The sequence below is a fragment of the Gymnoscopelus microlampas genome, assembly GCF_963454915.1.
Source record: "Gymnoscopelus microlampas genome assembly, chromosome: 10".
NCBI classification, from domain to species: Eukaryota; Metazoa; Chordata; class Actinopteri; order Myctophiformes; family Myctophidae; genus Gymnoscopelus; species Gymnoscopelus microlampas.
This window is the reverse complement of record NC_139947.1, coordinates 41,967,395-41,990,597: the sequence shown is the minus strand read 5'-3', so window position 1 is coordinate 41,990,597 and position 23,203 is coordinate 41,967,395. Positions and strand designations below refer to the sequence as shown.

Sequence of the window (23,203 nt, the reverse complement as noted above, 5' to 3'; positions counted from 1 at the left end):
CTCTGTCAACAGAAAGGGCTGGGTGGGGAGCCATGCTGTGAACAAAGCATGCTGGGATAGAAAAAAGAAACAATGTGTACATATTAATTGAATACGTATATATAAGTATCGAGTAGGCAATAACAATTCTCCAATAATGACAGCCAGCTACTTAGAAATGTCAGCCATTTTGTGTGATTCTTTTGCATGATTAAACCTTCCTGTTATTCTCTTCAAACAATACCTGTACATCATAAACAAACATACCACAGAGACACACATTTACCACACAACAGATACTAACATCACGTGCCATAAATCTTTTGTCCTCGTCACCTGAGCTTGCAACAGCACACTGGCACAGTGAAAATACACTGCTTTAGTCTCTGGGGGCTCCAAGCAAAACACAAAAGGCCCTCGCATTAACCAGATCTGCTCTGCTGCAGGAATCTTCTAGCAGAAGACCGCTGCACCTTTTCTGACACCTCTACTGGCCATAGGAAGCAGTCAACTTGGGAAAACAGGGACGGTAGTCATAAAAGAGTTGTAGATAAATAGACAGCAAAAAGAGGAAGTCCAAATGGGGCCAAACCATATCAGAGTCGGACCTGTGATACTCAGTGCTGTAGCACACCGTTTCTCAACTAGTGATCGATGGACCACTAGTGGTCCATGGCATACTACTTACAAGTGGTCCATGGAAAAATCTTTTAAAATGTTTAAATATATTGTACCTTTGTTAAATGTATCAAACATATATTTAAATAATGTTTAAATATTTCAGTCCATCACATTTTACTTATGAAATGATTACTGTTATGTCCTTGATATAGGCTACTTTGTTGCGCACTAGCCTCGTTCCCAGCTTTACTCATCTGCGAAGAGAAAAGCCTGGTCACGACCAAAGGCAGAGAGTGTATGTAGGGGGCGGGACTTCCGTTGTACGTATTTCCCCCGGAACCAATCTTTTTCGACCAATCATAACACTCGTTTCATTCATGGAGAATGTAAACAGATTTGTAAAGCGTCAACGTCATTTCCTTGCAGGGCGGTACTTCCGCCAAATTTCGGTATTTCCGTTTAGACACTCAACCGCCTAGGTCTTGCCCAGTGTGGTTGCGCGCGGTGCCATGCACCGAAAATAGTGTGCTCGTAGATCAGCTATTTTCAGTGTTCAACACCAGTGCGTACAACTAAGTATAAGTTAAGCACTTTCAATTCATTAATGTTAAATATTAATAAAACAATAACATAGAAATGATGTGATATGCATTCTTATATACTACATATATACATTTTGTTATGGAGAGGTAGTGGTCCAGACTATAGGTCAAAAGAGAACCACTGCTGTAGCGCACTCCGAAGACATTTGTTTGAAAGGAGAGCCTGAATATTTAAACCAACTCCTTCCCACATCAAAGTGTATGGCAGTGGCACTAGTATGTACTTCATGTGTTATTCCACTGCATTACACAGTCTGACATCCAAGTAAATATTACAGGCAAGGATAAGACAAAAGAAAAACAGACTTGAAGTGAAAAACAAACAATCTATATCTCTATCTGGATATTCCAGCTTGGACATATCTGCTACACAGAGGCAAACACTATCTCTCTTCCCGTGAGATTGTACTGAACAACCGGTCCGGCCAGTTCTGTTGAGCAAAGCAAGTTATATGGCTAATTTCATTATAAAAGCCTTGATGATTTATCAGACTTTGTTTTCTCTCTTTAGACCCCCCTGCCAGAGACCCTGGATTCAAAGAACACCATGAAGCAGGTGTGTATGTGTAACATGGACATTGTGAGCTGCACAAACTACTGACCCGTACAGTGGTACATGACCTTCCCACAGCTTGCTAAAGTTCTTATGTCATAGTGTTGTTTTTGCTTCTGGTGGTCAGTCTGCTGAGATACACAATGTCAGACGAGGGATGTCAATTCTTTTGTATCACTTTAAGGCCCAATCAGAGATACAAACTTACGAAAACAAAACAAAAATAAAATAAAAACAGCAGTGGAGACATGTTTTTATGGACTCGCTTCTTGATAGCAGGAACCTTGAACCTACACAGGCAAATCCTGAGAGTGAACAAATGTAACCTGAGCATCGCTCCTGGTGTGTAATGACCTTCAGTCATGGGACATTGTGAACTCCATGCCATTTTACACACATCTGAAGTTGCATTACATCATTTGCATCAGCATCATGATGACGTTTGTATCAAGATATTCTAGAAAGATATTTTGGAGTTGTCATTAAAGTTAAAATTTGCAAAAGATGACATGCTCACAACGCATAAGTCGGCTAATTTCACTGTTGTCGACACGGGCTTAGGACGAAGTATAAAATAGGGCTTGATTGCTTAAAGGGAAGCTGTCGCTATCAAACTGAGAAATATTCTGGGTGTCTCTGAAATGTCTACTCCAGTGACGTCATTGATTGGAGTAAAATCAGTGAATGTGAAAACTACAACCCTTTCTTGCTTCTGTTTTTTAGCTGATAACCTCAGTGGCTGTGACATTGTCCTAAAAACAACTATTCTGATTTCACAAAATATTAATCAGGTTCATTAATCATTAATAAGGCAACAATAGACTGTATGGGGCGTGCCAGTTCAATGCTTGCCTGTGAAATGCATCAAGGGAATTGTAGTAACGGGGGGGGTCCATCCATACTCCATAGTAAGGGGAATTTTCTCTGTCAATTAGACTATGATGATAACCATCAACAATGAACTGAAATGCACATAAAAAACACGTGTCCCGTTTACCTTCGTAACCATTTTAAACCAATCTAGACTAGTCAACTGGACCTGAGTTGGCTACTGTACACCAAATCTCTTTGCCAAAAATAGCCGCGCACACACACACACACACACCCCCACACACACACACGTTTTCATTGGTATATTCTTCACAATAACCATTCCACATAATTGTGTATTTTGACAACTTCTCTAAACACTTTTAAACAAAATGCAGATGACAAAGGCACCAGAGATGTACCAAAAATTTATTTATATATTTTAACATTAATAAATAACTTTAATAACTCCATGATATCCTCGGGCGCTAGGACTCTGGCCTGCAGCATTCTTTTTTGAGCGGTACTTCCGTATAGACAAACGCTGTAATGACAACGGAGCTACGAGTCTCCAAAAAGACTATTCAAATTTATGTTGAGCAGTATGACTTTAAACCCCTATTTACTTGTCTACAGTGAAAATAGCCAATCTAAAAGCCCACAAGCTTGTAGATCTGCTATTTTCGCAAAATGTTTGCCCATTTTGCCTATTTCGCCTGTTTTGACATGCCCAGAATAGGGACGCTAGGGTTCAGGTTCATGCAGTTTGAGCCTAGTTCTCTCTGTCCCATGGCAGTGTGGTGTCTGCTGACCATTCACCGTGCAGCGCTTGCATCCTCTCAAACTGCTGAACTTGTTCTTCTGTTGTCATAATAGCCACCAGTACTACTCAAGCCAAGTAAAAAAACACATTCCTGGCAGAGCAGGCAGTCAAGCAGTCTAAAGGGCACTCCAGGGTCTACACCTAATTGACCCTGACCCTTCCTCACTCAACCCAGCCCAGCCCTCTCATACTCCTTTATCTCAGCTCCTTGAATGACCCGCAGAGGAAATAACTTTTAAGACTCTGATAACAGGGTTTGACATGGAAAACGAGATCTCTGACAGGGTTTTGCAGACTCCCCCAAACCATCAAAAGAGGCAGACAGGAGGAGAGAGAGAAGAGGAGAGAGAGAGAGAGAGAGAGAGAGAGAGAGAGAGAGAGAGAGAGAGAGAGAGAGAGAGAGAGAAAGTGGAACAGAGGGAGAGCAGCATTAATAATGTATTTTCAAATATATTTAATCTCTTTAAAGAAAGATTCAGCTCTATCTCCTATTTCCTCAATACCGAGAGGCATAGGACATTATGTAAATGTTCTAGTCAGCAGAGAGGGATGCTCTTAATTTCTAAAGGTTTTTGTAGAGGTTTTTTGAGTGTACTTTTGTGTTTGGAAAAGGAGAATGGAGATAAAGACTTTAAAGGGAGAAAGAGAGACTGCAGGAGGCAGGTCTTCATAGGGTCTTGCTTTATTCAAAAATGTCTGTGCTTTGTTTGGTTGCTTAGCAAGAGTTGGCCGGAGACACCCACAGTAGCAGTTTCTAATCTTGCATCCTGACAGCGTTCCATGAGATGGATGAATTTTAATAACTTCAGCCCATGGAGCTCCTGTTGCACTGCCGACAAATGAAACACAGTTCGGTGTTAACGTACAGTTAGCAAAGCAAACATGCAATGTGAGAGGTCTTGATCATATTTGATCACAGGCAAGGCTGATAAGCTGTTGAACTGTACTACTTGATATGAAGTTTTTATTTTGCGTCACAAGCGTGCTTGTCCCGGAGAAGTGACCCGTTTTCATATAGAGATTTCAAAGCTGAGTGTGTTTTATTTGCAGTTTACTTTGGAGGTTAAGGACTGCAGTTAGTGTGTTTTGCACCTCGTCTAGTGCAAAGAAAACTGGAAAAGTGTGCTCCTTGGAGCAAAGATCTATGCCAGGTCGGGTGGGCTACCCAGGGGAAGGGCCCGCAAACTTTGGAAATCAATCATAGCCAATGGGAATGGAATTATGAAAAATCTGACTGATTCATCTTGATCACATGACTCCAGAGATCATACCAATGTGTGTGACCTTTGGACTAAATCTGTACAGTAGTAGGTAAAAGTGTGTTTTGAAGAAAACGCAAAATGGCATTTGGATGGATTTAATTGCTTCCACTAATAGATTCTGCAGTTGCAATATGTGTTGTGAATGAGCTGATAGTGAAGGGTTTGTAGTTGAGCAAGGTGTCTTTTACTGAGAAATAACTGACCACAGACTGGCATGGTTAACCAATCAGTATTGAGAATTCGAAGAAGCAGTGTAATAATCAAGTAGCCACCTGACCTGACCTACTGTAACTACACGAGAGATCTCAAAGTTAGAGTTGCATAAACAACTTTCTCAAAGGTAAAAGTCACTCTCCTTCCATATTGAATGATACACAGTCAATAATCCAGTGTTCATTTAGCTCGGGCCTATTTTTACACTCTCAGAGTTAAATGAACTCTATATTTCACAGAGTAGTGTAGTGTAAGGACGGAAACAGAGAGAGGGGGAGTCAACCCAAAGGACGGAAACAGAAAGAGGGGGAGTCAACCCACCTGTAGTCTTTTCTCACGCCACAAAGCGGAGCCCACCGAGGTCGCTGAATGACAAGCGAGTGAGAGACAGAAAGGGAGAGAGTGACAGCTTCACCCACAAAGGAAAAATCACCCCCAAACTGTATATCGGAGAATTGTATTCGTCATAATTCCACCCCACATTTACATGTACTGTAAGCAAACCACACAAACATCAAATACAGACTAGAACATAAAGTTTGCGAGAGTGAAATAAAGTCAAGTTCAACAAATCTGACTAGGAGGACACAACTACGGAAATACACTCATATATGGTGAATATGGGTCACGATGGGCTCAGTCTAAGTCAGTGTGTATTGTACTCTGTGTCATTGACTGGCACACCTGTGCGAACGTACTGTTTGCTTTGTAACCTGACTCAGAACAATTAGCCTAGCTGCTCAACACATGGACTATAGTCTGTAGATAACTATGATTAGGTGGCACACATACAGACAATGAACAATCTACAGTACAGTAGTATACCACAGGTGGTGAACAGTGGACAAGGGAATCACAGAATAGAGCTTTTGAGTTACATCTCTGCTGTGTTGTAGGCATAGTTTTACATTTTAATGGTATGTTCTGTGTGAATTATATTTAAAATATGTATGTAGTTTGTAATAAAGACTGGGTCAGGATGCAGAACTTTGCGTCCTCCCAGCAGTAGCACCAGCTGTTGAAGATTGATGCATGTTGAGCTCCATATTTCAGGTTTAGCGCCGACATGCCTGAGAATGGAGGTTGAGGGGGCAACGGGGGAGAAAACATGCCCCTGGGAATACTGGTGACCCCTTCTGGGAGTCTAACCCATCCCCTGAGAATGGGAAGGGAGGCAGCAGGGCACAACATAACTTTCATGAGGCACAGCTGGTGTCTGGGGACATTCACAGTTCAGATGTTATCTGTACATGTCAGGTCTTGGGAACAGGACAGTGGAATAACAATAAGAATAACTATAACTGTGTGTGTCTGCGTTCATGTGTGCGTGCATGCGATAGGTTGAAGGGTGTACTGTTGTAGATAGGTCTGGACACTTTATAGATTATAATCAGTAGCTCTGTGACCTTTGATCATGTATGCTTGTGTCCTGTTTCATTTGCTCCCAGCTTGAGTGAAAGCGCACATAGTTTATTGCCTGGGTCAGACTGTGTGAGACTCCCAGGTTGCTGAGGGTCAACAGACGAGTCATAGGTTAGCTTCACCAGCCAATATCTTCATCATGACAGACTGACTCATAAGACATGCTGCTTATGGAGGGAAAGCTTATGGGAGTTTCTGCCACTGGGCTTTTCCCCACTCTGAGAACAGCATGGAACCAGAGCTGTGCATCGTTGAGACCATCGCTTTGACTAATAACACTGCTGAGAGGGGGACAGCAAAGAACAAACAGGACACTGTCGGAGTCCCTTGTAAATCACAAGATTGTGAGGAAGAGAAATAAGCAAAGGCAAAGAAAGAGGGAGAGATAGAAACATGAGGTCTACCACAGTCAATCATTAATTAACCACTTAAACCCAACATACGTCATTGACCACTCCAGTCAATGACGTATATTGGGTTTAAGTAGTATAGACCCCCGGGGGTCTATACTACTAGGTCTATTGCTGGGGTTTATGTGGTCAATTAATTAAATATATGTGTTGTAGTTTTGTCAACCGTTTTATCGCTTACAAAAGGGATCCGCAAGGACTTTTTTGGTCGGACCTTTTAGACAAAAGTATTATAAATGTAACTGTGTTGTTTTACATTCTTTTGCCTAATAAAATGTTCAATCAATCAATCAATACAAACGGGATTCCACGCTAAAAGGCAGGAAGTAGGATAGTGGCTGCTCAGCAACACATTCGGCATGTTCTCCGTTGTATTATATAAATATTGTTCCTGGATCAGTAGCTGATACAGATTCGTACATTCCACTTGTGTTGTTCTGCACACCCTTTTTGGGTTTCCAAGCAGGGTGTGGGGTGTCCGTGAGACGTGTGAGAGGGCAGGCTAGGCCGCAAAGGAATACCAAGATGAGTTCAGAAGCAATCTAGTGAAAATATTCTGAAAAGAAAATCGTCCTTGCCAACTTGTACCAGCCAGTTACTGCATTGTGGAGGACGGGAGTGCAGCTAAAGAGTGGGAGTTTAGCACAGGCGTTCTTAATAACACTTTCTCACCATCCTGCCTCCCACACACGTCACAGTACACTCCAACCTCCACAAAACTCTCCACTCACACGGTAGACGTATGTGGCATCACACGATACCACAGTGCGTTTCCCTCTGAGGGGAAATGCAAAGAAACACGAGCGCTCTCTGACACACACTATGAACCCGTTTCTTTCTTATACTAACTTCTGTCTGCCACAGACACTGTTTCTCTCAGTAAACAAGACCATCTGTTACATACTGTATCCACTCATGTTAAGCTCCCTTCATTTCCACAACATGCAGTAGTAAAAAAAGGTCTGCAAATAAGGGCCATTGCAGTCTATGCATTTATGATATAGTCTTTGTTGCAATGTTTGCTTCTCTTTCTCCTATAACAGTTTCTGTCAGAACGTATTCTGAAGGCTGCAAGGGCGGTGTACAGTGCCTTGATGGAACGAAACCGCAGTCTGATCCGAGACAGAAAGTATCACCTCAAAACATACAGGTACTGTACCTACACTAGTGCTGTGTCTTTGTCCATATTGAACCATGAACGTAATGTTGATTGTAAATGTACGTACTCTCCCTCTCCCCTTTAAAGACAGTGTTGCTCAGGGAAGGAACTTGCTGATTGGCTAATGAAGCTAAACGAAGGCTTCCAGACAAGGAGCCAGGCTGTTGGAATGTGGCAAGTCTTGGTGGATGAAGGAATCATTGTTCATGGTAAGAAAAGGCATATTTAAGGTGTTTCTTTTCTTAGCTATGGATAGTAAGTCACCATGCCATGTGGGTAGTTTGTGAACAAACCCACACAAATCACAATGCAGTGTTCAGTCGCATTGTACTAGCATTGACAGAACGGCTGCTTGTGTGTTGGTCCTAGTGTGGTGACGGTCAATGTCTCCTTTGGCCAAATGGAAATAGTGACACAATAGTGATACAGTAAATACTTCATCTATAGTGCTCCACAAGAACAGAAGGATATATGTGGACATGAAAGTTTCACTTTCATATCCACAGGCATTTTGTGGTTGTGAAGACTGTTCACGCTGCCCGATGGTGTTTCTGTATAGTGATATCATGCACGTAGCGGCATGAACATTGACTGGTTTACTCTTGAGGGGATGGACATACTGTAGATAGATACAAGAGTGGCAGTGTCTCAGGAGGTACAATGGCTATTTGGGAGTCAGAAGCTTCCCTGTTTGATCCCCGGTATCACTGGCTCCTCCTAGCTGTGTGCCAAGTATCCTTAAAGACACAGAACCTAACTGCTCCCGATTCAGGTTGCCTCCACCTGTGTGTGAATGTGTACCATGTGTGTAACACGTAATATGTGCGTGTTCTGCCGTTGTGTGTGAATGGGTGAATGTGAAGTTCAGTTGAATGGTCAAAAAGACGAGAAAACTCCACTTCATACAAATGTACAGGCATAGCCTTCAGCCACACGGCAAAATGAAACCATTTTCTTCCCTTTCTACCAAACAGAGTGACTGTTATTGATAGTAGTAGAAAGGGAAAATAGTCAAGTTCCACATTTGGTAAACACACATTAACATTGCTTCAAGAATTTACCAAAACATGCTGAATTAGGTTGACATCTATTAACTGAATGTGAAATGCCATACTGTACTTACACTTTGCCGCAGCGAACCATTCAGTGACTGCCAAATAGCTTTTAGTAACCGCTCATGCCCTTTTGATGGGTACACACTGTAATGCCCCTTTGATGGGTACACTGTAATGCCCTTTTGATGGGTACACTGTAATGCCCTTTTGATGGGTATCTGAGAAGAGACCATTTCACCATAGTAGGAAGAGCATCACTCTAAATGGGTTTCAATTCACTGGCATTCGTTTTTCCATCAATAGAAAACGGAAATGCGGGAACATGCTGTACACATACTGTCGGTGACACACTGACATCCACCAGAGAGGGGTCCGTCAGAATGCTCTGAGGTGGTTAGTGTTATACTGGATGGACCGGGAGTGAAGGGGGGACTTGTTTTGTTTCACTCTCAACAGAATAAAGAATGTTTTTTATATGCATGACTTTTGACACCACTTCAAAACAAGGCAGGCGGGCCAACAGCGAGTGTGCGTGACGGCTGCTCAGGGCAGGCACACGGTCCCCATAACAGGGACGACATGACCCTTAAGGCCGCACTCGACGACAAGCAAGCTGTGCAAATTGCCACGTCGTGGTGGACTGAATAGATTCACCTGTTTTGAAATTGCACATGCGCAGCACGTTGAACGCTCACCCATCCCTGTCATGAACAAATTTCTCGCTTCAAAATCACTGGAAAAACATGATTCGGCACAAGAGAGACCTGTTTAACGAGAAATGAGTTCATTATTTTGTAGGCAAAAGTGAAAACACAGTGATTGATTGTGAGACCTACAGTGGAATAGCATTATGTTGATTTTTCCCACATCTCCCGGTCTCCTGGGAAATGTCTATGTTGTCATTTCTCAGGAAATGTAGACATTTCTCAGGAAACGTAGACATTTCCTAACCTGACTCCGCCAGATGGGGGCGGTATGTGAAGCAAGCTTCTTCCATCTGGCGGAGCCAGGTTAGACATTTCCCGGTCTGTTGGGAAATGTGGGAAATTTCCCATATTACCCTTCTTGCTACAATTACTGTAACATATTCTCTCTGTTCATACATTTACTTGCGTTTTCCTTATTCCAGGACTTATTCCAGTTTACAGTCTTGGTTGAATTTAAATCTCCCATGTATTTCCTTCCCACCATCAAGTGAAACAAGAGTTGAACTTCCATGATAAGGACACCCAGTTCTACCGCTTCCTGGACTCAGAGTTTGGCCTGAGCCACACGACCAATGAGAAGGACTCTGAGGATGAGCTCCAGGAAGCCCTGTCACTGCTGTCTCAGATTGGCCCTGATGCTCTTCTCACGATGATTCTACGCAAATGGTCAGAATTGTATACTGTTCCTGTGTGACGACTGAGATCAGGGGTTCTTTAAGTGGGGTACGGGGACCCCCAGGGGTCCTTGAGGGGGTTCCAAAAAAATCTCAACCGAACTCATTACTAGAGAGGAACATAATGAAGAATTTGAATTAATAAAAGAAAATTAGGGGAGCATTGTTAATATCCTCTAAGAGTTTCTTTATATCTAGCCTTGTCAGATTTCTGTCCAAATACAATAATATATAGCGTATGAATAGTTCTTATAGGGCAGGGGTAGGCAACTGAGATAAGCCTAGGGCCAATATCACTCCCAGACATTCCATCGAGGGCCGGGCCTCCCCGCGAACATGCACGCGCGCGCAATTTTTCGGGTCTAATTCGGGTCTAACTCGGTCTAATTCGGGTCTAATTTGGGTCTAATTCGGTTCTGTTTGACCAATATAAATCAACATTTTTTCCGGTTTAAATATCAGCACAGGCGATTTTTCTGGTGATTTTTTTTTTTCTTCTCCATTTTCCTCTAATCTAGCTATAAAATGTTATAAATCCTTTAAAATGCATCGTGTTTATGAGTGCATGATTTCAAAAGTGGGTTCAGGTTCTATGAAATAAGTATTTATAATTATTTTAACATTAATTTTTAATACTTTTTTTATAACACTTTTCAGTAAATCATTCATACTGTATCTTTACTAATATGTGACTGATGGCACCAACAATGTGAACATTAACATAAAAAAAAAGAAAAATATTTTTCTAAAAAAAAAATATATATATTATTTCTGGGGGGCCAATTTCGGCCCGCGGGCCGCCTGTTGCCGACCCCTGTTATAGGGGTTCCCCTTTTTCCAAGGCTGCTAAACGGTTGAAGGTTCCCTTTGGAAGGTTAACTGTCCTCCACAAACAACTGAATGCAGCTTTTGTGTGTTGTTGTTTTTCCCATGTACAGTCCAAGTCAGAGGAGTGCCGAGGACCTGGAGGTCATCTATGAAGAGCTGCTCCATGTCAAGGCTGCTTCTCACCTCTCTTCCTCAGTAAGTCAGCATTTTTACATTTGCAGAGTAAAATTAACCACTTATGCCCTATATACTTCAGCGTATAATGAACAGCGGAAATAGCCAATCTACAAGCTCACAATGTGTCGTGATGCAGTGCATTGAGAGCTTGTTGGTCGGCTATTATTGCTATTTTGGATAATTTAGATTTTTTTTTGCCTATGGCCAAAATGGGGATGCCAGGTTGAAAGTGGTTAACACAGAAGGAATTTACTTAAATCAATAAACCAGCAGTCACTGCAATTCTTTTGCATTTCATCTGAATCATAGCTGCGTTTGATAAAGACGACCGCCAAGTATATTGATTGATTGATTGATTGATTGATTTACAAAAAATAGGGCAAAGCTAATGTGTATGCTTAACCGCATGAAACTTAGCATCCCTTTTCTGGGCATGTCATAAATAGAACATTGAAATAGCAGATCTTCAAGCTCACAATGTATCGTAAATCAACGCATTGTGAGCTTGCCTTAGATAGGCTATTTTTGGCAGGGATTTGGATGTAGAGGGAAAAAATGAGGGGACTAAGTATAGGCCAAAAGGGGACTCCTGTCAATGATGTATATAGAGTTTAAGTGGTTAATAAGATGGCTATTAAATTGACTTGAAGATCAACCACAAATATTTCTTGTATCGTCACTGGATGTCCAAAAACGTTACTTTTCAGGAAATGGGAAAAAAAACCTGTGTTCCAATGGGTCAAATGTAGTTATTATTTAGTTACAAGCACTTATTAATGCTTTTCATTGGTTAAGTATTTATAAAACCCACAGACCCGTAATAATATTGTCATTTCGTAATTATTTTGCAATGACTTATCTGCGATTGAAGCACTAGATGTTCTAATCTAGTAGTGCTGATCAGAGCAGTATGTCACACAAAGCTTGGCCAATCAAATCCGGAAGTTACATTTGTGAACGGATTTGGCCAATCAAATCGGTGTCATTTGTCATAAACGTTTGTGACGCCCACCCACCATCCACCCATAAACAAATGTTAACATGATCATTCATATAAGATATAAGATAGCATATATGACTGCCAATTATTGTTAAGACTACATTTGGTACTTGTACTGGATTACTTTAATCAAAACCAAACCATTCATTCTGAAACTACTACTGTTTTACCCTGCCTATCCTATGACAGAAACAGGGATGATCCAATCTAAGTCCATTGTGTTGTGTCTGTAGGTGCGCAAGGAGCTGGCAGCGGTGCTGGTGTTTGAGTCACATGCCAAGGCAGGAACAGTCTGTGAGTGTCACAGCTTTGTGGGCATTTTAACACACACACACACACACACACACACACACACACACACACACACACACACACACACACACACACACACACACACACACACACACACACACACACACGTACAATTACAACGCTTGAGGAGTTCTACTAACATCTTATGCATGCCACATCAGACAACACATTTGGTTTTCTAATCTTTGTGATCCAAATGGAATAGTTACACATCAAAGACGGATTACTTTGGTCAGTTTGGTTGATTTCCAGTCAGGTGCATTAGCCAAAACAAATTATCAAGAATACAAAAGGAATGCTCGCACACTATTAACATAACAAAAGGAATGTCCACAGAGGTTTGTCAGATGCATGATGATCCATAGTGAACAAAGAGTGCAACCAAAATAATAAGTGTAAAGGTGGAGATACATGTTTCGTATGCGAAAACCATCCTCAGTCTGACATGAAGAGGAAAGACACACACCTGTGTCCTATTTATAGGGACAAGATAGTCAATCAGAGGATCATACACATGTTACAGGGCTCACACACAGACATGTGACAAATGTGAACTTCTATACAGTATAATCTAATGTTAAAGAACATCATGGTTAATCACTAGAGAACAGCAAGATACAATTTATATATTTACAAATAAATAAACCAGAGAATACAGTAGGAGGAAGTGAAGAAAATATACTCAGTTTTTGTTTGTTTTTTTGATCTGCCAAACCTCTGTGGACATTCCTTTTGTTATGCGTGTGTGAGCATTCCTTTTGTATTCTTGACAGGTCTAGAAGTAATGCATCTTTTACGCTCATCGAATTCTTCCCATTTTGCCTTGTTTATGCAAAATCATGAAAATGACATGAAGATCACGTTTCCAGGAGAACGTGATGATTTTGACATTTAAATGCTGGTTGTGCTGGGGAGGGTATTCAGATTGTTATTAGTTTCATGCTTATCTTTATGTGTCATTTCAGTGTTTAGTCAAGGGGACAAAGGCACATCCTGGTACATTATCTGGAAAGGCTCTGTCAACGTGATCACACATGGCAAGGTAATATAGTAAACAAGTTTACCAAAACAAAAACATGCCGTGCTCCAAATTCTTGAAAAATATAAAACATGAATTGATCAGTCTTTTACTTGACAACTGACCATATTCACACAGCCACATCATTGTGCTCTTACATCAACCCCGCTACATTGTATTCAATGTGTAGGGGCTAGTTACAACTCTCCATGAGGGTGAGGACTTTGGACAACTAGCTCTGCTGAATGACGCCCCGCGTGCTGCCACTATCATCCTGAGAGAAGACAACTGCCACTTCCTCCGAGTTGACAAACAGGACTTTATACGCATCCTAAAGGTAAATCAGATCACCTCTTTTCTCAAGATATCGAGTATTATAACATACTGTTACAGTATGTGCAGAACCAAATGTTTTCCCAAGCCAGCTACGGTCACAGAATTAGCAAAAGCCCAGCTGCTTTTGCATGCTGTTGTAAACCATTACCTCTACAACTGCTCTTTGTCTATTTGTGTCTATCTACTAGAAATTCTACCCCTCCAATTATGGCCAATGACAATTTGTGTGTCCGCGTCTCTGTCTGTGTTTATTGTTCTTTAGGATGTGGAGGCTAATACAGTGCGCCTGGAGGAACATGGGAAAGCTGTGTTGGTCTTGGAGAAGACCGCCGAGTCGGCAGACCAGGGAGGAACCGGAAACGGGAGCAAGTGAGAAACTTGGACATACCCACCTCTCAGACAGCAGTTCATTAACGAGCTAGGGTGGCAGTCAAGACAACATACATTATTTTGGCATTTGGCAGAAACAATGGCATTAAAAGAAACATTTTCTTTAGCGCAGGACAATGTGGGCAACAAACGCACACATTTGAGATGTGCGTTTTTAATGGCGAACTGCCTAAGAGTCAGTGGTTGGTTCAAAACAAGAAATGGACTTCAACCCTGCCTTGTTGAACGAGCGCCGTTTTATCTGCTTTCAAGTGTGTCAGCAAACAAAAAGTTTAATTAATAAGATATTGACTTCCCCTTTAGACTGTTGGCCTGTGATTTCCTTTGTTCCTACAATATTATGTTATTTTTCTTTCAGTCACTCATCAGCCCTTTCTCTCCCTTCACAGCTGACGTGTCATTTTGATTTTGAGATAAAAAACATTTGGAGTGGTTTTCTCCACCCTGAACCTCAGGAATTTATTTCCTTGCTTCAAACACCTGTTTGCTAAACAACCAATCGCAACCAGGCAACATTATGTTTTCCTTCCTTCTGTCTGTTCTTCTTTCTTTTCTATTAATCTTCCGTCTCAAACCCTCAGGTACACAGTCATGTCAGGAACACCGGAGAAGATTCTAGAACACCTGCTGGAAACCCTGAAGCTGGACACCAATGGGAACGATGTTATAGGTAGCATTGTTACTTTTTACAGCAAATTTTGATTTTGTTTTAGTCATAAATGAATAAAATTCCATTTAGTTTCAGTCAGTAGTTTTAGTCTAGTTTTAGTTGACTAAATCTACAGTTGATTTAGTCGACTAAAATGTATTTTGGCGGGCCTTGATGGCGTCCCTCGTGTCTGATTTGTAGACCGGCTATCAAAAATAGCCAATCTACAAGCTCACAACACGTTGCTGTGCGACACGTTGTGAGCTTGTAGATCAGCTATTTACGGAGCGCAACACACACGCAACCAAGCATAAAATGACTTGACTTCTCATCTCTTCTCCCCTAATTCCTCCCTAACATTTTAGTCTAGTTTGTATTTGTTGACGAAATTGTCAATATATTTATACTACTAGTCATAGTTGTAGTCATCATAGCTTAGTTTTTATTTACTTTTTGTTTGTTTTTTGTCAGTGAAAAAAGGTAGTCCACCAACATTTTTCTACTTTTTCCTACTGATAGGTAGGATAGCTATTCGGCTGAACTCAATACTGAGTGTGAAGATGTGTTGTTGAAAAGAGGGATTACATAACGATTTACTATACATTTCTGGTTTCCTGGGAAATGTTTGTCTGGGTGCTTCACTTGGAACTGGTAAAAAAAAAACAGTGAAGGCTGTGTGTGTAAAGTGCTTCGGGGTCAGCACATTTCCTCGTGCTTCCTCCGGTATTGGCTGATTTATACTTGTTGGCTCGCCGGTGACATGCACCAAAAATAGCAGATCTACAAGCTCACAACGCGTCGCCATGCGACACGTTGTGAGCTTGTAGATTTATTATTAATAATGCGCGGTACAATTAGCAGCCAAGTATAAATCAGGCATACTCTTTTCATGCAGTCAGATGACTCGGATATTCTGGTGCTTTTGGGGACACTGTGAGGATGTTGTTAGTAGTAATTAGCAGCTTACTCGTTACTCAGCGGTGTTGTTGTTGTTGTTTTTCTGCCCACAGATTCCTTCGTGAGTGACTTCTTACTCACCCACAGAGTGTTCATGCCCTCCAGCCAGTTATGTTCTGCTCTACAACACCAATATCCAGTGATGGTCATAGTGATGAAGTAAAATGAAAATGTGGGCTGAGGATCATAAAAATAATGATATAGCACATGATGAGGATATTGCCTATATTTTCAATAGGCTTTTGTAGAAAAGTAATTTTCCACAAAGGTAATTTCAAAGCAGTTTAGTGCACATCATTTCTCTATCATTTAAACCTGAATTAAATGTTATCTGAGAGCACAGCACACTAATAGCCCAAAGTAAACTCTTTTACAATTAGGCTTAAACATTCATACAAGTTTGGATTAATAATTGTCTCTCTCAGACATCTTCGCTAGTCATACTTTTTAAATATGCATGCATATACAAATGGCCCTTAACTCTGGGTGCACTTATCATGCGGAGCCATCGGAAGGTTCCGAGCTGGAGAAGGCTGCCTACGCTCTCAACACCAAGCAGAAGGTAGTGAAACTGATTGGTCAGTGGGTGGCGCTGTATGGTCTTGTGCTGAAAGAAGACCATATTGTTCGAGACTTCCTAGAGGTGAGCGGGCTGACATTTAAAAAAATCATATGTGTTAACATATAACTAAAGTATTCAGTTGCATTTTTGAGCTACACTGATATTTTGTGCTGGTAATATATTGCTATGCCTATTGCCTATGGGCTTACAATGTTAATGTTAACTTTCACTCTCTTGTTATGGCAGAGACTGAAGAAGGAGGTGGAAGCTGATTCTCGTTTATCAAACATGCTGAAAGAACAATTTAGAGACAGGAGGAGAAATACCTGTAGAGTGTCAGTGTAAGTTGTCTATGTCTGCATTACGTACATAACATACATAACATCAGAGGCAGTCTTAAATATGACTGTTTTTGCTTTTCATAATGCATGTACAGGTCGGAGAATGGATACCAGACACTGGCCAAGGTAATCTCATCCCAGATTGTTTGCTGATCTTTCTCAGTGCACTGCCGCATGGTAATTGTTTGACCATACATGCGGGCACATTTTACTGTGTTTCTTTACTACCGTGTTTTGTTGTATGACCTGTTGTGAAGTGCACAGAGACCCCTTGGGGTGATGTTGCACTATAAATAAAAGTAAACTGAACTGAAACTGAACTGATCCAGGGAATGTTCAAAGACAATTGTAGAAACCGGAATGTCAACTCCAGTAGATAGATATGCCTCCTGTCAGAAAGATATTCATTTGAACATGCGACATGCGTCATGTTGCTTGCTCTCATTTGTCATTTTAATGTCACAGTGTGACAGATTCACTCACTAAGTCTAAGATGTTTGATTTTATCAGCCGAACCAACAATTTGATTGGTTCTCAAACTGTGAGGAGCCAGTGGGGATGATACAGCCAATCAGAGCGCTGGATAAAGGTCAGTATGGCTCAGACACGCAAATTGCAGACACGCATGCAACAACATAATTTGCCCTTGCTCAGTCAAAACTGTTGTTACACACTAAGTTAGAGATTTTCAGCACTGTGAGTAAGCAAAACATGCACATTTAGTGATAAAAAGAAAAGCGAAAATATTATTGTGACTTATTGTTGTTTGTTACACTCCTCACTGTAGTATTGTATGAGATCTTCAGACCAGACAACATCCCTCTCACACTGATGCTGGCTGTCAACTCAACTGTACAGGAAGTGATGACAGCTATGGTCAAACCAGGAGGTGACCACATCCTGGTCAAAATTAACTCCATGGGAGGTATATTGTGCATGTTTTCAAAGTGGAGGTCACCAGGGGGAACACATTGGAAAGGAGAGGAAAATGAGAAAAGAACAGAATATGAAAAAAATATATATTTACAAGCTCACAATGCATTGTGATGCGACGCGTTGTGAGCTTGTAGATTTGCTTATAATGTCCAAAATAGGGATTCCAGGCTTAATGTGGTTAAGTTATATTGAAATCTATCCATACATCCAGACAGGGCTCAGCTGAAGATGGATGCCAGTGCTGTTTATACTGCTCTAGGACTGAACGAGAGACTGTTCATCTGCACAGCCAGCCAGGTGGAACAACTGGTGAGAACTGCTTCTAATACAAACCATGTGCTTTTTTTTACTGCAAGCCAGAGATGGAGGCTCAGCACATCAGCAAGTTAATGATTATTACACCCAATTTATTTGTGCCTCAACCGCACTTTACACTTCATGAGTCAAAAACTGCCATCATACTGCAGTTTCCATAAATCTGAAATGATGTATGAGTGCTTCTCTAGGGTGCAGTGCAGAATGATGTAATCCCTCCCTCTCTCACCCTCTGTCTCCCTCCCTGTGCTTCTCTCTCCCTTCGTGTTTCTCTCTCATCTTGTTTCTCCCCCCTCTCTCTCTCCCTGTGTTTCTCTCTCTCTAACAGAGGCCTCTTAAGGAACAGCAGGGACCAGAGCAGGGAACCATGGATACCCTGGAACAGATGTGCTCTAAAGACATCGCCAGCCAACTCACCAATTATGACTGGGAGCTGTTCGCTGCCATGCATGAGGTACTGCAGTGCCACAACTCAGTCAGCGTAGCCCTGATGACAGCTTAGACAGTTAGGCTACATGTGACACGTGCAGTAATCACTTCGGATACAGCCATGCATGTTGCTTATGTGTTTATTTTATATTTGGGTATTTATGGTTAACCACTTGAACCCTAGCATCCCTTTTCTGGGCATGTCATTTGAAAATAGCCAATCTACAAACTCACAATTTGTTGCGTTACAGCAACGTGTTGTGAGCTTATAGATCGCTATTTTCGGTGAAGACATTTACTGTAGAGGAAAGAAAGGAGGGGGCCAAATATAATAGATCCTGGGGGACTCTGGTCAATGAAGTATTATAGTTAAATAGCTTGTTCTTTGCGAGCTGAGTCAAAGCTGATACTGGCAGTCAGAGACCAGCTCATCAGCATAAGAATAGATGTCTGGTTGGTCGGTCATGTACCTGAGTCACTGTCTCTGGTACCTTTTATCTGATTGTGGTAGCTTTACGGCTGATTTGATTTATACTGTACTTGGTTGTGCACCGTCTCACACACAGAAAATAGCAGATCTACAAGCTCAAAATGCTTTGCAGTGAGCTGCATTGTAAGCTTGTACTGTAGATCTGCAATTTCCTGTGCGAGACAGACACCGGCAAGTAGCATCAGATTATCTGGCCAACCACTACTCCTACATGCGCCGCATTTGTCTAACGCAACACACACAATCCTACACAGTAAATCCTCAGTGTTCATTTAACTCTGAAAGTGTACAAATGTAAAGAAATTGACCCGTATGGGATCCATTTGGTTTCATTTGTACCTTCTCAGAGTTATAAATTGTTCTATTAACACAGCATTAATGTTTATACATTCGTTTACAGTATATTTCTAAACTAAATTCACAGTATATGTTTGCTGAATAAGGTGTGTGTCCTCTCCAGGTAGAGCTCGTCTACTACATATTTGGCCGCCATAATTTCCTGGGCGCCACCACAGCTAATCTGGAGAGGTTTGTGCGCCGCTTCAATGAGGTTCAGTACTGGGTGGTGACTGAGCTGTGTCTGTGTGAAGACCTGATGAAGCGAGCAATGCTTCTCAAGAAGTTCATCAAAATTGCTGCAGTGTAAGGGTCTTTCTGGCTAATAGTCAGCCCCAGTTTTGTTTCCATGCACTCAGTCATACAAATGGCCAGTAATATCAACACTAGCTTCAAGAAGCCTTATATAGCCTTGTTTCTTCTCTATTCCAGACTGAAGGAGCAGAGGAACCTGAACTCTTTCTTTGCAGTGATGTTTGGTCTGAGCAACAGCGCAGTGCAAAGGCTGTACAAGACCTGGGAGGTAAGAGCTGCTCCAGCCATTCTCAACTATCATTGCTAGTGGGCCCCCAAATAATTGGCAAAACACTAAGATTTTAATAATAATTTAACATGAATGCCGGCATTAAAAAAAACGAATGTAAGAACAACTGTCATGGTATTTCTTCTTTAAAACCTTGAAAATTTAGTTTTCACTATGTTAGTTTCATTGATCAATCGACTGATTGATCCTTAAAATAAACATGCTCTCTAAATGCATGCGGCACACCCATTTGACCACTTCAGAAAAAGGTTGAGAACCACTGAGCTACTCAACATGATGGTCACAGCTACTAGTTCAACTTAATCAGAATTGATTTGGTCTCACAGTATGGATAACACCTTTGAAATGATTTCTCTTCTTTGTTATTGTCTGTTACAGAGAATTCCCAGTAAAACAAAACGAGTTTACTGCACTTACGAGAGGTTGATGGTAAGAGGCATTTGCCCGCTACATACTTGAGAACTGTCAGTTCCAGAGCCCATTGATATTGTTTCAAAAAGTGCAAGATTTTCAAATAAACTTGAAAAACTTAATTTTATTAAAGTTTCTATTTGAGAACATTTAACTTAACATTAAAGAAAGAAAAAGAAAGACATCTTTTTGATAGATAAAAATAAACTTGAACTTTATTTTATTTAACTAGTTAAGCCCTGATTAAAATGTTTGCGCCAGGTTGAAAGTGATTAAATATAAGGACACATCGGCTACCGATGTTGATACAGATGTCGTCTAAAAAGTCAAGTAATGGCTGATATATCGACCAAACCGATCTATCTGTTGGGCTCTAATCAGTACACTATATAGATTTATGTTTCATTTCCTGTACCCCGAAGCAGTAAAACCCTTTTCATACACTGTTATAGAAAGTCTCCAATCTGAGGTTCCTTTATTTATCTCCTGTTCCAATTAGGATCCCTCACGTAACCACAGATCCTACAGGCTGGCTGTGGCTAAACTGAGTCCACCTTACATCCCCTTCATGCCTCTGCTGCTAAAAGGTAACAGTTACCTAGTGTATACGCTCCTAGTGATATTAACACACAACACCAATATCACCAACAGCAATAATCAATGACTACTACACTGAGATAATTATGCTTAATTTATACTCCATCGCATGCCAAAAACAGAAGACCCACAAGCTCACAAAGCGTATGATGAAGTATAAATCAAGCTATACTCACTACTAACTTATGTTCTTTTCTGTACATAGATATGACATTCATCCATGAGGGAAACAAGAACTACACAGAAAAACTTATCAATTTTGAGAAGATGGTAGGATAAATACAAATATTCTATGTTGCACATGAAAAGGCATCGTGGAGCTTGAGCTTTGAATGCTTCATTCTCTCATGTTGCAGCGCATGATTGCCAAGACAGTGAAGATTGTACGAGGATGCAGAAGCCAGCCTTACAGTGAGTTCATCAGCCCGGCTGGGCTTATAATGATCAAATTCAAAACTGGAGACACATGGAGACTGCACTGTTGTCCACTGCTTACCTGTCGTATTATATTATACTGTGCCCCCCCCCCCCCCCCCCTTCTTACATCTGACAAAAGATGAGACCCTCACACAAGCACGCATGCACACAAACAAGTATACGTGTATTTGAGTCACTTCCACCAGTAACCACTTAAGCCCAAATAGTTTTTGTATGATGAATAGTAAAAACAATGGCCAAACGTTTTTTATTATACAGTTTTTGTATAATAACTGCATGCTAATGTTGTCACTAGTGTACATGAATTTGTGAAAGTAAGGTATTTGTAATAATCCCAGAGGACATTACTTCTCTGAATTTGACCCATGGGGAACAATGGTAACAATGGTAATACACACCATTTTCAAATAATATGCCACTGCTATGCTCAGATAACAGTATCAGATGCATATCACCAAATGACTCTTGAATGAATATGAAAATGAATAACAACAGGGATTAGAGCCAAAGGAGTCCAGTTCACAGCATGTTATAGAGCAGGGGATTCCCAAACGGTGGTGCATGCACCCCCTGGGGTGCACAAGCTGCCTCTAGGGGGTGTGTGACATTAATAGTGTAATGGTGGTGCTGGTGTTATTAAAAATATGATCAACACAAATACATTTCTCTGAACTTTGACCTTTCACCAAACAAATACCTCAGTAGGTCAGTCACATTCTATCACTGGTAACCATAATAATATGTTAACCATATTATAATGGTATTGTACCGCATGAAATTACTCAATTCAACACATGTACATTTCTCTGAACTTTGGCCTTTCACCAAACAAATACCTCAGTAGGTCAGTTCCCTTTTTCTTCTCAAACTATGTGAGAAGGTCATATTCATCACTGGTAACCATATGGTAATATTTTACTGAACCAAATTGGAGAAATCTCACTTCACAATCACCAATATCTACAGAGGAATTTTGACCAAGAGAAGAAATATAGACTGCCTGTCACAACAGAAACCCCTAGTACCACATGCCAGTGCCACATCAGACATAAAAAACGAATCGTACAAACATATGACATAGATCACCAATGTTCAATTCCCTGAGGCAAAAACCGCAGTAACATGATTCATTGGCACCCCAGACCCCAATACAACAGAACATAGAGAAATATAGCCAATCAAATTAAGTAGCATGTAGAACAGGGTGCCTACCTTGAGCTGCAGTCCTGGTCCTTGGTCAGACCAGAAAATTCAGTCGCTTACAATGGACATCAAGCAGTCTCTCTTGAACCACTGTGGAACTCCGTTATCTAATGTCTTCTCTCTCTCTCTCTCTCTCATTAGCACCTTCTTCACCACAGAAAAGTTTAGCAGATCGAATGTTTCCAGAGGCACCTGCTGCTATTCGCATATCTACATGTAAGCTGTCATTTTAACCATTAAACTCTCCATATAATTCCAACAGGGTCCTTGGGCACCGGTCCATAACCCATGGACATGGTCATTATGCCTAGAGCCTTGGATCACAAGACGGTCATCTGCATCAGGGCTACATGCCTAGGTAGCCCTGATACATGACTGTCATATATTATAGACAGTGGTGTAAAGTAACTAAGTACATGTACTCAAGTACTGCACTTAAAGGTAGTGTGTGTGATTTACTTTTGTTAAAATAAGTGTTAAATAGCTATATATTCTGATAGTACTCTTTGAGATATTGTATTTAGTTGAGGCCCTAGGAGGGGTCCACGCGCACCCTCTTATTTTTTTTCTAGTTTGGATTTTTGGCATTCACAGGACCTCTAATATAGGGATTTTGATGATCCCAAGAAAAAAAGTGGTCCAAA

The 23,203-nt window shown here is 41.0% G+C and overlaps 2 protein-coding genes across 4 annotated transcripts in view; one reads left to right on the top strand and one right to left on the bottom strand.

Moving 5' to 3' along the window:
* csrnp2 (cysteine-serine-rich nuclear protein 2) overlaps positions 1-23,203 on the bottom strand; it is a 352,543-nt gene that overhangs the window by 238,456 nt on the left and 90,884 nt on the right. The window lies entirely within an intron of this gene.
* The window catches only part of rapgef3 (Rap guanine nucleotide exchange factor (GEF) 3), a 32,558-nt gene that overhangs the window by 7,760 nt on the left and 1,595 nt on the right, over positions 1-23,203 (top strand). For 2 of the 3 annotated variants that reach the window (XM_084068100.1, XM_084068101.1), the window contains 25 exons: positions 1,714-1,758; positions 7,739-7,845; positions 7,942-8,063; positions 10,105-10,282; positions 11,229-11,313; positions 12,529-12,589; positions 13,573-13,649; positions 13,816-13,962; positions 14,224-14,330; positions 14,933-15,021; positions 16,011-16,089; positions 16,450-16,600; positions 16,766-16,860; positions 16,956-16,986; positions 17,371-17,449; positions 17,648-17,785; positions 18,008-18,105; positions 18,440-18,565; positions 19,491-19,672; positions 19,799-19,889; positions 20,289-20,339; positions 20,821-20,908; positions 21,124-21,188; positions 21,275-21,329; positions 22,701-22,775. In XM_084068100.1, coding sequence (XP_083924226.1) covers positions 1,714-1,758; positions 7,739-7,845; positions 7,942-8,063; positions 10,105-10,282; positions 11,229-11,313; positions 12,529-12,589; positions 13,573-13,649; positions 13,816-13,962; positions 14,224-14,330; positions 14,933-15,021; positions 16,011-16,089; positions 16,450-16,600; positions 16,766-16,860; positions 16,956-16,986; positions 17,371-17,449; positions 17,648-17,785; positions 18,008-18,105; positions 18,440-18,565; positions 19,491-19,672; positions 19,799-19,889; positions 20,289-20,339; positions 20,821-20,908; positions 21,124-21,188; positions 21,275-21,329; positions 22,701-22,775 — 2,422 coding nt within the window. The remainder of the gene's footprint in view (positions 1-1,713; positions 1,759-7,738; positions 7,846-7,941; positions 8,064-10,104; positions 10,283-11,228; positions 11,314-12,528; positions 12,590-13,572; positions 13,650-13,815; positions 13,963-14,223; positions 14,331-14,932; positions 15,022-16,010; positions 16,090-16,449; positions 16,601-16,765; positions 16,861-16,955; positions 16,987-17,370; positions 17,450-17,647; positions 17,786-18,007; positions 18,106-18,439; positions 18,566-19,490; positions 19,673-19,798; positions 19,890-20,288; positions 20,340-20,820; positions 20,909-21,123; positions 21,189-21,274; positions 21,330-22,700; positions 22,776-23,203) is intronic. The other variant, XM_084068102.1, reaches the window with a different exon arrangement.